The 14805-nt window shown below is 42.1% G+C and overlaps 2 protein-coding genes across 3 annotated transcripts; both read left to right on the top strand.

Annotated features, from left to right (window-relative positions):
- Nucleotides 1-696: 696 nt before the first annotated feature.
- Nucleotides 697-2786, top strand: pfdn5 (prefoldin 5). The gene is made up of 6 exons (XM_076024640.1): nucleotides 697-816; nucleotides 1137-1239; nucleotides 1453-1484; nucleotides 1873-1947; nucleotides 2039-2144; nucleotides 2437-2786. The coding sequence occupies exons 1-6, from the start codon at nucleotides 751-753 to the stop codon at nucleotides 2520-2522; spliced, it is 468 nt and encodes a 155-aa protein (XP_075880755.1). The 5' UTR covers nucleotides 697-750; the 3' UTR covers nucleotides 2523-2786.
- A 1186-nt stretch (nucleotides 2787-3972) lies between these two features.
- Nucleotides 3973-14525, top strand: larp4ab (La ribonucleoprotein 4Ab). 2 transcript variants are annotated; one of them, XM_076024632.1, is made up of 15 exons: nucleotides 3973-4436; nucleotides 5902-6043; nucleotides 6389-6623; nucleotides 6739-6875; nucleotides 7374-7477; nucleotides 7661-7771; nucleotides 7983-8036; nucleotides 8520-8735; nucleotides 8879-8997; nucleotides 10172-10387; nucleotides 10468-10519; nucleotides 10614-10778; nucleotides 10864-10982; nucleotides 11072-11243; nucleotides 11704-14525. In XM_076024632.1, the coding sequence occupies exons 1-15, from the start codon at nucleotides 4434-4436 to the stop codon at nucleotides 12070-12072; spliced, it is 2214 nt and encodes a 737-aa protein (XP_075880747.1). In that variant the 5' UTR covers nucleotides 3973-4433; the 3' UTR covers nucleotides 12073-14525. The 2 variants fall into 2 exon arrangements, with proteins under 2 accessions (XP_075880747.1, XP_075880748.1); XM_076024633.1 differs by lacking the exon at nucleotides 3973-4436 and adding an exon at nucleotides 4464-4560.
- Nucleotides 14526-14805: the final 280 nt, after the last annotated feature.

Here is a 14805-nt window from a genome sequence, read left to right as displayed (position 1 = left end):
TAAGCACATTGCTCTTTTAAAACAAGCTTCTTTAGCTTTCAAAACTTGGGATTTGCAAAACTGATCATTTGTCTCTGTTATGTTTTATCACAGCCGAGTGTGGTCAAAACATTTTAGACATTTTCCACAGCTTTTACAATAGTATCATAGTTGTTTTGGAGCAATCTAGTCCAAGGTAAACTAGTGGGGGTAAACTATTTTGTATGTACAAAATATGAAGACGCTGCAGGTGATCATGAACTGAAAAATAACATCCAACAATAGTAAGTATATTACAGAATGTAGTTTATTTAATTTACATACTCTTAAAATTCTGACACACTTTACAGACAGTCATCATTTCAGGCTGATCTTTCTGTAATTGTTCCTTGAGGGTCCGCCTCCGCTATCATGGGCATTTGTTGACCAACAGAGGGTGCCGCACTGAGGAGATTGCAGACCTGTACTTCTGGTTTTAAAAAGTGAGGTAAAACGTGATGATTTTTAGTACAGCTCTTGCAAACAATAAGCAACGTGATCATACCAATCTAGATCTTTCATTAAACGCCTAAACGTGAGGTGTACGGGTTTTTTTTTTTGTTTTTTTTTTACTGTCGCGCTTAGAGTGCACTGCAGTTGGAACAGGCAGTTTACGGCCTAAATCAAAGCATTAATATTTCTGTCCACTGAGGGGCGATGTTTTCGACTAATATCCATCAACCGGAAGTACAATCATTGACGGGTCACTTGCGCCTGCATTGCGCTTCCAACATGGCCGTGAACCTCACAGACCTCTCCCTCCAGCAGTTGGAGGGACTGAAAACCCAACTAGAACAAGTGAGGAAATGTTCTAGCACACATATCTTTTTAAAAAATATATATATATACACGACTTTTACGTTTCGTTTCGGCTGGAAATAGTCGCTCTGAATAGAGGCTAGTGGTGGGTGAGTGGGTTGCTAGCTGCTAGGTAGCTAGCTTGCTAGCTCACAAACGTGATCAAAATAGACTGTGACTATGCTACTTTACGTGCGCCAGTTTGTAACATTCTGGCTAGGTTCGATTGTCGCTATGGTGTATATTAGCCGAGTTAGTACTTTGTTGATGCTTGATGTCCTTGCTCATAATGATGTATTGATTGTTGTTTTTCTAAATAGGAGATCGAGTTCTTCACGTCATCGATAGGGCAGCTCAAAGTGGCTCAGACCAAGTATGTCGACGCCAAGGACAGTTTGAACGTCTTAAACGAAAACAATAAAGGTGAGCCAGCGTATTATAGTATTTCTGTCTGTTCTAAATTTTGTATTGACATGTTTCTTCTCAGTGGATAATGTATTTGTGTAAGGCAAACAGTGGAAACTTTTCATTGCTTTGTTAACATGTTTTCTCTCTCTCTCTCTCTCTCTCTCTCTCTCTCTCTCTCTCTCTCTCTCTCTCTCTCTCTCTCTCTCTCTCTCTCACTCACTCCCACAGGAAAAGAATTGCTGGTGCCACTTACCAGTTCTGTATCCTTTTTACAAGTCACTACCTCCCGTGTATAGTAAAAAATAATGACTCACTTTGACATGCACTGTATTAGAGAAACCATTGTCTCATTCCTCTAATGCCTTTGCTTCTTGTTCAAACTGTTCCTTCTATCAGAAAGCCCTAAATAAAATCCAATCCGTTATAATTATTAAAGTGGTCGAGTAAGACCAAGTGTGTATGTACTCCTAAACCCTGTAGTGAAAGTAGGATGTTATGAGAAACCTTACTTTCAAACATTGTCAGCTCCTGTCAGCCACTCCGCTTTACCGGTTCCTTTGCAAGGGTTGGTAAAACATTGGGACTTCTTTACAACAGTTTTTCCACCACATATAATATATAATTGTCCTTGACATCTCCTCTCCACAGATGTATGTCCCCGGTAAATTAAATGATGTAGAAAATGTTTTTGTGAATGTGGGGACAGGATACTACGTTGAAAAGGTAATCATATTTACGATTTGAAGCCTATCAGTACCTGAATTATTTTATAAAGCACCACGATGCACTAAACTCAACTTGTCCTTCCCCGTAGAATGTTGGGGACTCAAAGGCCTTCTTCAAACGCAAAATAGAATTCCTTACCAAGCAGATTGAAAAAATTCAGCCAGTCCTTCAGGAAAAGCACGCAATGAAACAAGGTAAGTTCAGCTTCATTGAATGTAAATATCAGTTGATTTCCCATTGTTGTGTTTAGTGTTCCCTAAATAATTAAATTAACCATTGATGATACCTTAGTGATAAAAATACAGTGGGTGCTTCTCTCCTTTACCAACACAGTTGAAATGTACACGTTGTTAGTGTTCTTCCACATAGTGTAATAATGACCAAATTTTTCTGGCCATATTTATCACCATGACACTTACTGTTTTTCTTTTTTCGACAAGCTATATTGCATGCATTTGTACTCACGCGTGGTATTCTGTCTCGTAGCTGTCATTGAGGTAATGAACATGAAGATCCAGCAACTACAACAGAGCCAGCAGTCATCGCAGATGGTTGGGACCACCAAGGCTTAATGAGAATGCTTAATAATTGAAGACTTTTATGTTTATGCGCATTTAAGTACACATGTTGCTGTAGGACAATAATGCAATCCACCACCAACAGAATTTTTAATTAGGAGATTAAAAAATAGGTTTTTGGTGTAGTGGCACAGGTCTTTTTCACCAGTAAATTAAATGAATGCAATTAAACATCACAACAAATCATGTAAGAATCACGTGTCAAATGAACTTACTTGGATGTTCTGTTAGTTTTCATTATTAAAGAGGTCAATGTGGGGTCATTGTTGTCTGTTTTTGCATGTATGAATTGTCCTCTCACACACACACACACACACACACACACACACACACACAAACAAATACTGATATAAATGTTCTTCAGAACTTGTTTTGAAGCTCTGTGTGCTCACGTTTGGTGTTTTGCCTTATTTTGACTCATTAGCTGCTCCACAACAGCCCTTCTGATATGGCTTAACAAAGACAAGTGCTCCTGCCACAGTGCATCAATCTACAGATGAAACTTATTAGGGTTTCCTGCATTCAAATCATAGTAGAGGCATCTGTGCGTCAATAGTGGCTCAATGATTTACTTGTTTACTTTGTCTCTTATTGAGACTTGTAAGAACAATCTTTTAATTCTGTCACTGCCAACTAGGCATAAATCTTTGTGTTCAGCTGGTAAGTATTAGTGAGATGGTGTCATTACTTTTGCTCTAACTCCACTGCATTTTTACTGCAGAGATTGGTCATTAGGTGACTGGACGCCAGCCAGTGTTTACACAGCCATGCAAGTTTACGCAAAAGGTCTAATCAGACAGGTGAAATGACCAGTGTCTTTTTAAGTCAAATTAGCACATACAGGAAAGACTGGTAGTGGTTGTTTGATGGTAGTTATGCCTTCCCACATACATCTCAGAGCCAAAAACTTAAAGCCAGGAAAGACTTGTGCCTACTGAGACATGCTCATTATGCTCAACCAACTATGGATATAGGCCAAGATTAAAACACAACCTTCACTTATCATCTTTGTGGATTTAAGAAGCCATACATATCATTAATGTTAAATGCAATGTTAGAGCCATTAAAAAACAAAAAACAAAAAAACAGTGCATGGACAAAGGTATGCATTCCATTCTATTCATATCCTATTTTTGAAAGACAAACAGGAACTAGACAAGACTGTTGTTTGTTCGCAATAACCTGCTGAATGACATCTAAGTTGATTTATGACACACTGACAGTCACTTAATCATATAACTTTGAAAAATGTATATATATACTATTAAAGTCAAAGTGGAATATATGATATATTCATCAGTCACTCTTATCATCATAGCTCTTTGCACCTATAGTTTCAAACAGCAGTCATTGTGTTGCTGCTACTCTGAGTTGTGTGTGTGTGTGTGTGTGTGTGTGTGTGTGTGTGTGTGTGTGCGCGCGCGCGCGTGTTAGCATTGTTGTTGCCCTGGAGGCGGCTGGTGTCGGAGGCGGAGTACATTCAGCCAGTCGACTCGGGACGGACCCCGGACGGCGGCAGGAAGGAAGGCAGAGAACTCAGCTGTCACACACTGGATGGGCGCTACATCGAAACCGAGCCGCGAGATGAGAGATTAAAACAAAGAAAACCAATCCATCGAACTGAAAGGTGTTTTCGATCATTCAACGGCACGGCGGTTCGCTAGTCGGATAAGTTCGAATCTCCGAAAGTTGCGGTCCTCTGCGTCGCGCCGCTCGTAACCGACCCCAGAGCACGTTGCCGTTACTGGGGAGACGGTAACCAAGTTAAGACGTAAAGCCGCTCGCTCGCTCCAAAGTGTGGTCATTCGAACAGCCTTTGCCTTCGAGGGAGAATAACATCGGGATACCTATTATTACCCACTCACTCCCTTGGGAGGACTCCAGCGATAAAATTCGAAGAGCAGCATGGTGAGTTTTTTTTTTTGGCCCGGGGAGAGGGTCATGCTAGCTAACATGCGGCAACCTGTTTGCGTCCTTCGCTGTGTTTGACTCGTGGTTTGTGAAGCTCGGCCACACGGCTATACTCCCTGCTGTAAGCGTACACTGTTATTGTTGGCTCGGCATTCATACTCTGAGCCACTACTTAATAGGTGCTGTTATCCCACGATTGTGGCTTTTAAACCCTAAGAAAAAAACGGTAAAGAGCTACCGGCTTGCTAATAAATGGAAGCTAGTCGGGTTAGCCAAACGCTGGATATGATAACGTTTTTTTTTTACGGTTTTTTTCACAGACCGTGAAGCCAAGGTCTCAACGTTACCCGACGACTATGAGTAGTCTATTTTTTGTCCGATAAAGATGCAGCAGTCGTCTACAATTAGCGTTAAACTGCAATTGACTTAATTGTATAACTTAATCCCTCCTTAGGTTGCATGTGTAGCAAACTACAACACGTGATGCGTGTTATACAACCGCAGCCAAATGGCTGTCAGCGTTACAGGAATAAAGGTCATGGGCTATATTTCGCCTTGGCAAACATTTCACGAGAACAGTGTGCGACTAAAAGAGCTTAACTAGCCGCGGTAGTCGACACACACGGAGCTGCGTTGATTGAACGCAGGCTGCGCAAATGGTCGCCCTTTAAGTTTCAGTCACGTCGGCACCATGTGCTCCTTTCTTCCCGAGTCACGAAGAAGTGCTTTTAAGACAGTCGGTTGTATATTACATATATGTCGATATGTGTATTTCTTTTAAATCACGCCGACTAGTTGGATTGGGCACTTGTGGGTGCTTTGCGTCGTCCTGCTGACCACATACACGCCATAGCGGGATCATTGTTTGGACGGCATTAAAGTTGTTGACAATTCAGAATGAATGCCTTGTTCCAGTCACGCTGTGGCTCAACGGCAACCGTGTGCCGTATATGGTAAACTACATGAGCACGTGACCGGTTGAGAGGCGGAGCCATTGGCCGACGGCAGCCAATGGAGGTTGAGAGTCATGCATATTTGTTCGAAGGCTGAAAGGTCTGTCTGTGGCCTTTGGGAAGTGGAAAAGCTGCATCCCAGGTTTACTATCGGAAGTTGCTTCATTCATTCCACTGACACAGCGTAACTTCTGGGTTGCTCTATTTTTAATCACCATACTTCGTTGAATGATAAATTTTATTGTGTAGCTTTATTCTTTTATGTAGTATTAGAAATATTTCACTATTTTCTGTGGCCTTGAACGCTGACCTTCCTGATGACCTTTGTTTTTTCATATAAGACATGCTTTTAATTTTGCTAGACGATTAATGTCAAACACATTGCCATGTTTTTCTTTTCTAAACGTCCTGTGTTTCAAAGATGTTTTCGCTCTTTTTGCTTTGTTAAAGAAGTTAATGTTAATGCATTGTCGATTTAACCATTTAAAATTTATCATAACACTGTGCAGGTGACCACAAAGGGAGCAGGTCTGAACCCCAATGCCAAAGTTTGGCAGGAGATTCCTGCCGACCAGAGCAACATTCCCGAGTGGACAGATGATGATGCACCTTGGCTGTTGACTTACCCTTCTTCCACGGAAATGACAGATGGTAATCTTAAAAAAAAAAACAACTGCTGCTAAGTGTGGAGACCGCCTAATAGATATGGCTTGTCCACCTTATTTATTTTAATGCATGTAAAATTATCATAGCGCCCAGGTGAAGAGATGCATCCACGATTGATGTAACAGGGATGTCATCATGCAGTTTAATAACTGGTATTGTTGCCAACTTGATGGAGTCATAGATGTGTGGTAGTTTAGCATAACAGCATGTTTGTTGAGAACCTTGTGACTTTGTCCTAAGGGCATAAGCAAACATACAAACCCCTTTTTGTCTGCTCGGTTTTAAAACATGAACCTTAATAACCATCTTGCCCCCATCTGGTCTCCTCAGGTAGCTCAAGCCTTACCTCTTCAGAGGGGAAGGGATTTGACTGGGAGCTCCCCGACAGTGCTGCTGACTACGCCTCCGTTCCCGTCGACGGAACTGAGCAGGCAGACTTGAGCTACCTGGTGCTCGACCCACAGTTCGAGCCGGCAGTGGATGGAAACGTTCCAAGTGAGCAGCCAGTATCTGGAGAAGGTGTCCGGGAGGCTTTGCAGAAACGGCTTGAGTTCCTCTTTTCCCGGTGAGCATTTTAGTATCATTCAGGTCACTGTTTACGGCACAATGGCAAATAACGTAAGCATACAGCCTTAAAAAGTAGACGGTGTAATTTTACACAAGTCTGGTGTTGGTTGCAGAGAGAACCTGTCCAAGGACCTGTACCTGATGTCTCAGATGGACAGCGATAACTTTGTTCCCATCTGGGCTGTTGCCTGCATGGAAGACATCAAAGCACTCACTGCTGACGTGGACCTCATTGTGGATGTGCTGCGAGGTATCAGCGCTGCCGCTCGTCTGTTTTCTGGTGCTCAGAGCTTTCAGTGGTGGCAGACTAGTTCCTATAAAATGCTTTGTTTTAGTGCAAAGTAAATGCTTTCCACACAAACTAACTGAAGCCTACATTGAGTTGGGCAAATGTTAGATTTTTTTAAAATTCCAGTTATTCAAATTGCAATAATTTGTTTTGATCTTGTAGAAATTTCCTTTCGGGATTTAAAAAAATTATTTGAAACATAGTAGGAATGTTCAATTGTAATACACAGCACATGCAACACGTTGGTATTTGTGTCCAAAGATGGGTTTGAAAGCACAGATACTTGTATCTGCCCTCTAAGTTAGATTTTGTTTGGGTTTTTTCAAATGTTGGGATGGGCCAAAATAAACAGCAAAACTGGAAACAGGACCTCAGTGTTAAATAAAAGTTAAGTTAAGGTGCTGTAAGGTTGCTGCTTCACCGTAACGACACACAGTGCTAACACTGTTTTTGTTGCAGCCTCTCCCATGGTGCAAGTTGATGAAAGTGGGAAGAAGGTTCGGCCAAACCACAGCCGCTGCATCATCATCCTCAGAGAGGTGCCAGAGACCACTCCTGTTGAGGTAAGACTGTCAGAATGAAAACCTTGTGCGCCGCATGTTGTTGGGCCCATCACGACCCTCCTTGATCAGTTTGTGTTGCTTGTGCTGCAGTCACACACCACTGCCAACAAGAGGTTGATATGCCGATTTGACAGGAGTTCAGAAATGCCTCAACAATGCCCTCTACATTTTCCGTTTTCACAGGAAGTGGAGGCTCTTTTTAAAGGTGACAACTGTCCAAAAGTATTGAGTGCAGAGTTTGCACACAACAGCAACTGGTACATTACATTTCAGTCGGACATGGATGCACAACAGGTACGTCCCGATCGGAGTCTTTTATCCACATTTTACGTTCTTAGGCTGAAATTCATTGTGCTTCATTTTGATTTAGTTAATTCATTGCAAGAATATCACTTATTGTAAGATGTAAGTTTTTAAAACAATACCAGGTCTTTGGTTTAAAAGTTAGGTAAAGTGAAAGAAAGTATATCTTGTCATCAATTGATTTTGTTTGTGTTGTCATCAGGCTTTCAGATACCTCAGAGAGGAAGTGAAAACATTCCAGGGGAAACCTATCATGGTAAGGCCTGTCCCTGAAATGCCTAAACTCGTGTGAACCAACCAAGCTGGTGTAAATCAGTACCGCACCAGCTCTTCTGTTATATAGATTAAACTTTGACGCGTATTTGTTCAGAGACTTGATTTGCAGCGTTGCATTTGTCGTACGCTCATGTTTCAGGACGGTCGTAGTGCCGAGGTTGTCACAGTGTGATGTTTGCCTTTATCATGTACTTTATCTTATACATCCGTTTTTATTCTTGACTTGACAAACAAGGCTGTCGGGTAGTGATTTTTTTTTTTTTTTTTGGTAAACTGTTTGTTAGTCTTTGTAGTTTTCTCCATCAGTTCCTCTTCTATTATTTCCCTTTTTTGTGTTATTGATTTTAAAACTGGAATAATAATGATAATATAGTGAAGGAATGATCTTGAGTTGCATGCATCAGTCTTAGCCCTCTATTCACCTCCAGTCTCATTTTCTTTTTCTCATCATCCCTTTTTTTAGGCTCGAATTAAAGCCATAAATACGTTTTTTGGCAAAAACGGCTTCTGCAACGTGGACTCCAGTGTGTACTATCAGAGTGCCCAACAACAGACCCAGTATGGCTCGCCAGTCTTCATACAGCAGGTGTACGGCCCTCAGCAGCAGCAGTACCCCGTTTACCCAGTGGTGTCTCCCTCCTGGAACCCCTCAGTTATGCCTTACTTTGAATCCTCAATGGTAAGAACTGGACAGCTTTTCCTCTCATAATATTCAGCTTAATCTCATCCAAAGGGTCAGGAGTAGATTTTGCACCTTAATTTCGTTCTCTAACAGCCGTTATTTGATCTCTCTCTCTCTCTCTCTCCTGTCGTAACATGCAGGCACCCTATCCCAACAGTGGATTCATCAATGCTTACAGCAGTCCTGGGAGCTACAAAGGAAATTCCCTCAGGGAACGCGGGGGGCAAGACCCCATGTTCAGAAATGTAAACAGGAGCAGGTAGGACATAACGGTGGCCTGCTAACGTCAAGCCTTAATACTAAGCCATTCTAACCCATTACAAGTTTGGTTAAATCGCACCCCCACAGCCTTTGCACCCCTGGTAAGAGGCACAACTTGGTGCCAGGGTCCAGAAATCCAAAAGCGTTCAGCCAATGAACATTTTGTATACCGTACGATAACAGTAGGGCTGCAACAATTAGTCGAATTTAGGGAAAATTTATTTGATATTAAGTTTTAAAAAATATGTTTAAGGTAATTAACTGTGATAAACATTGCATATAACGTTTAAATCGTGATTTAATATACCTATGATATTTTGCGTTGAAAAATATAACACTTATGTCATATAAAAGCTTTGTGTGTCATTATTTTTGATATATTTGTTTAAAAACATACCCTGTCCGAGGATAACACAGTATAACACAGGTGTGAAGAAGAAAATAGTCGTGACTGATCAACTAATTGAAAAATAATTGATAGATTAGTTAACAACAAAAATAATTGTTGGTTGCAGCCCTAGATAGCAATAATAGTAATAATAATAATAATGATAATAATGGCGATAGGGCTTGAAGAGGCCAAGAACATTGACTTATTCCTCCAACTCCTGCCTCAGCTTTACAGAAAGTTCATATCATAAACATTGCAGGGTGTTTGCAGTGGCGCATCCTCCTCCTGCCCCTGGAAATCATTGCCTATGCCTATCACATGTATACTTGGTTATCTGCCTACTTTAGTGATAATCATAGTTGTATATTGGTTTCCCTCTGAAGGAACGACTCAGCAGAACTGTCGATACGGAGCAGCAGGGTTCAAGCTGCACAGCTATCTTGGTACCAGGCGACTGTGATATAGATAATGGCGGGCGGGGGGTGGTGGTCTGAACTGCTTGCACAAGTGAGGGCAAAGATACTTTAGCACTGCAGTCTTCCTCATTGTGAAGAAAAGAGTACAAAAGTTGATTTGTCCTGCTTTGCCTCAGACACTGCTGTGGTTTCATCTGACAATGCAGGAAAATGCGTCCATATATTTTTACTTTCGCTTTGATTTTCGGCCATTATACTCAAACTATAACAGCCACAATCCAGAATCGCTTTAATTTTGCTTGAAGTGTTCCTGGTTAAATGTCACGACTAAATTCTAACCACTTTAAATCTCCTGTGTCCTGCAGAAACCATGTTAAGAGTCACCCCAAACCTGGAGATGTGCCTCCTCCTCCTCCTTCAGCTCTCACGCCACTGATGGATGCCCTGCCTGCTACCTTGAGTCCACATCCCCTCCACTCAGAGTCACTCACTGGCACCACACCAGTGTCTTTCTCCATCCCTTCCTTTGGCCTCAAAGAACAAACACCCAGCGGAGGTCCGAGTGCTCCCATGTTTGGAAGGTGAGGGAATCTGCCTAATTAGACGTGTTCTGTTCTGTGATGTGCATTGTTTCCCGTTCTAAAAGCTGTCTTTGCCACAGGAGAGGTAACCACAGGAACCAGCGGCGGAATAGAGAAGAGGAACATCCCACGGTCAGTGAAGTACTTTGAGCTGTGGAGGTTCTGGAGTTTGGAAGCGTCTTCCCTCACCTGCTCATTCCTTATTCTGCTGTGATGAACCCCACAGAGGCTTGCCCCCTTAATGAAAGCTGCCGCACCCGAGTCACCAAAGTTCGACCTGGCCGCTACCAACTTCCCGCCCCTGCCAGGATCCGTGGTCAGCGTGCAGGGAGAAACCACAACGGAAATGCGTCTTTCCGACGTCGTACGAGGAATGAAGGCGACAAACAAGGTAAGAAACCCGGCCCGGTTTGGTGACTTGTGCTCCACACGCGAGCAAGTGCATGTTCTAAATTGGAGACTTGGACCTTTCGCAGCCTGCCAGCAAAGAGGCGAACAAGGCCGAACTCGTAAATCCCTGCGACGCCCCTGTTGGGAAACCTGATCCGGTGACAGCGGCTGCCTGTTCTGCTCCGGCTGCGTCATCGCAGTCAAGGTACTCTTTACTTTAAGCAAACAAAATATCTCCCTCATCCTCATGATTTCGGTGTGAATAGCTCAGGGGTTTTGTTTATGTGGCTCTAGCGCACCGGCACCCAGAAAGGAAGAAGAAGTTGCAGAACGTCCGGCCTCAAAGGCAGTGACTCCCTCGTCCACGCCGTCTCCTCCCCCAGCTGAACACGTCCACACCGCCAGCAGCCAGTCCACTCCCACAGAAGCCGCTGCCTCGTCCTTAACAGACCTAACACCAGACCTGGTAAGGCCGCCTGACTCATCACGAGTTTTTCTGATGGCCCTGCCATCAACCTTTACTTCGAGTTCTTTGGTGACGCAGGGAAATGTTTTTAAAAGGTCCAGTGTGTAAAATTTGGCTTGATTTATGATTTTTATATTGGTAAAAGCTGAACATACTGCCCATAAATACATGAATAAAAGTGTTTACTCGCAGTGCAATAAAAGTCATTTGGGTTTCCTATGTTAGAACTGTTCTCCTACACATAAGAATAAACATAGAGCAATAACTTGCTCCCAGTTAGCTGCCATCTTGCACTTCCATCTTTTTAAGGAAGCCTCCTGACAGTGGCCTGAATAAGAAATGCACTGTCAGGTGGGCTTCCTTGAACACTGGGCTTCCTTACATTTTTCACACACTGGACCTTTAAAGCATTTATCTGACGTGACACAAGTTTAAAGTAAGTGTTCAATCTTTTAACCAGGGCTTGAAAAAGCTGAGCTACGCACAGGTGTGCCAGAAGCTGGCCAAGGACCCGCCGCCTGCCAACGCCCCCTCCCCCACTCCGCCTGCCACCTCACCCGTGCAGCCCCTGCAAGAGGTCAAGGTGAACAGGGTGGTGGAGGAGCCACGGCCCAGGTCAAAGTTCAGCGCGGAGAGGCCACACAAGTCAGGAGACAACCGTCCCCCTCGCCAGCCGCTGCACTCCCTCAAGGGAACAAACAATCAGGGACGATTCGCCGGCCCGGCCGCCAGAAATCGGGAGTACCACAGAGGCAAGACGTTCTCGCCCCGGCAGGGAGCCAGATGGAGTGGCAAGGAACAGAACATTCCGCCCAGGTCGCCGAAATGACGAGTCAGCCGCTAGCTGCGGCACAACTAGAAGCTGCATGTAAATATTTGTAAATAAGACAGATTATTCTTTTTTTTTCATTTGACACTTTTCCTCACATTATCTCAGTGATTTCTAACACTGTCTCAGACATTAATATTTAACTTTTGTAATTAAGTCCTTTTAAAGAAGCGTTCCCTCCTCTAATCTGCCTCGTAAAACCTACAGAGTTTGAGGCAGATTGAAAAACTTGTCGCAGTTTAAAATGGCAACGTCAAAACGTGCCGTTGGGTTTGTCGCACGTTTTCATGAGCTGTTTGTGTCCTCGAGTGGGCTCCATGGATTTTCAATGCGTCGTAAGATTCAGCAAGTCATTTTTATGATTCGTTAACATGTGCAAGGCAAGGTAGTTTTCTGTCTTTTGTTTAGGTAATATTTAGATTATGATTTTGCGTATTTTCTATTCTAAGTATTATTTCCTTGTCAAAATCACTTGTTTGAAATGAAAATCAAAGATTTGTTTTTTTTATATATATATATAGAATGAAAATAGACAGCTAAACCAATGGCATATTTTTGAAACTACCATATGTGTGACAAACTACAAAAGCTTTTTTGCTTTAAATTTTCAAATTTTGGAAGAAATGTTCACGCTAGTGGAATCTTGGGTGTTTAAGCTCATGTGACTAATCACTGTTGTTCACCTTGTTGTTCTCTTACGTTGCGTAAGTTAGCATCATAATTGTTTTAAATGCGATAGTTTTCTTTGAAATATCTGAAGAAGCTTAGCTGTTTTAAATGGTGTTTCTAAACTATTTATCGTTGAAGTTCTACCAGGCAGCCGTTTCAAATGTTACTTGGAAGGTTTTTTTTATTCGTCTGCACAGAGTAGTTGGTTTTTACCCAAGACTAATTATTAATCTTAGATTATGTGTCAAACGATCATCCACAGATTATGTTTTAAAAATTAAGACTTGATCAGTTCTCAAATCTCGGTATTTTCCTGGAGGCATGACAGACAGATTCTGGGCCAATCAGCTCTCTGTGAGTGGCAACTACTGTATGTGTTTCTTCTAAAGTGATGAGTGGGTTGGGGGCCGTCTACCATGTTAATATCATGCGTCGGGAGCAGTGGCCATTGTATGAGCCTGGTTGTCTGAAACGTGTGTTAGGATGGATTTCAGGAAGGCGGAAGCATTTTTGTGGGGATACTTTGACCACTTTGAAACTTGTTAGCTTGTCCCGCCACCTTGTACATACCTGTTTCTTGCATACTAGGTCTGTGTATACTCACTTACCTTAAAGCTGGGCTTTCAACGGTTTATTGTGTTTTGCAGATGAGTTTTGTTTTATGTCCTATGTTAATTTGTTTTCTTTTAGAATGAAAATCTTTCTGTTGTGTTTGTAAACGGGCAGTTCAGAGCAGTAATGTTGATGTTGATCATAGGAGCCTCTTCACCTTTTCTATAAATATCATCCCACAGATGGGCAGCTGAAGTCTGGTCTACACCTGATCTTAACATGTATCCCACATTTGTAACAATAGGGTAAATAAAAAAGAACTAACGTTTGGCAGTTGCCCCAGAACTGTAAACTCACACTTGAAGACCACCCAGACCAGTTTATTGCTCTGAGAGTCTGATTTTAAATGCATTCGTTTGTAGCTAGAACTGTACAATTTTAATCAACCCACTGTGGTATTGTGCGTTTGTTTTGTTTTATTCTGTTTTTTTTGTTTTGTTTTGTTTTAGGTCTGAACAGGGTTTGCATCAGACTGCATTCCTGCTGCCCTAGACATGAATGATAAATTGATTGGATTATAGGAGCAGTATGGGACAAGAGGTTAAACCGAAATAATGTTCCAATGTTCTGACTTTGTAAAATGATACAATTGAAATTAAATTCTTATTTCCTTTCCTTGATTAGAAGGGGAACAGGTTGTGTTTTGGGCCATTCTTAAGGAAAGACCGCATTGTCTGGACTCAGTCGCTACTGTAATAAATGTGTGCGTATATGCTTGACTTGTGTAACAATATGGCATCGTGTAGCTTCAGACTAATTTAGAACTACTTAGTGCCTTAATGGTATTTCATTTCCAAGAAGTGTAAGCATGTCAGTAACACTGATTCTAGCTTTTAGACGGTTTGCTAATGTATCACATTCTGTTTAGAACCTCTGTAGGCAACAGTTGGTTTCTACTATGTAAATCTCAGGCTCAAAGTTGAACTTTTTTGAGTTGGTGGTACACCAGTGGGTGTGTGTGTGTGTGTGTGTGTGTGTATGTGTGTGCATGCGTGTTTGTCTATTATGAGCGTATATTGTTTATTATTCTTAGTTAAAGTCTTATATCAGAATCCTGCTTCAGACTGTCACAATCAAAGATGAGACTGCCGTTTCCAGGAACGTTGACACGAGTTTTGTGAAACAAAGATTTTACTGCTGGGAAGATGTATGGAAATAAATATTTTGAAACATTTGTGTCTCATACTGTGAACGATCACACGCACTGATGCTATTTTCTTCAGTTGTGGTCACAGAGGAGTAAAATAAGAGCATGCTGAACATAAAGCTCCCATATAATGCAAAAAATCTGCTACTGGTGCCTTTGGGAGATCTCAGAGAATGGACCAAAAATATTTAAAGCACCTACTGAGCGTTGTACTGGTATTAATGCATACCTGATTATCATGACTGACTGTACCCAACCCTTAGGATCGCAATGTACCATCTCTCTCAGGGAACAATTCCAACACC

This window comes from Nelusetta ayraudi, unplaced genomic scaffold (genome assembly GCF_046127955.1).
Source record: "Nelusetta ayraudi isolate G7.1 ecotype Tasmania unplaced genomic scaffold, CSIRO-AGI_Nayr_v1 ptg000017l, whole genome shotgun sequence".
Taxonomy (NCBI): Eukaryota; Metazoa; Chordata; class Actinopteri; order Tetraodontiformes; family Monacanthidae; genus Nelusetta; species Nelusetta ayraudi.
Note: the sequence above shows the minus strand (reverse complement) of the source record. Positions and strands in the feature narration are given on the sequence as shown.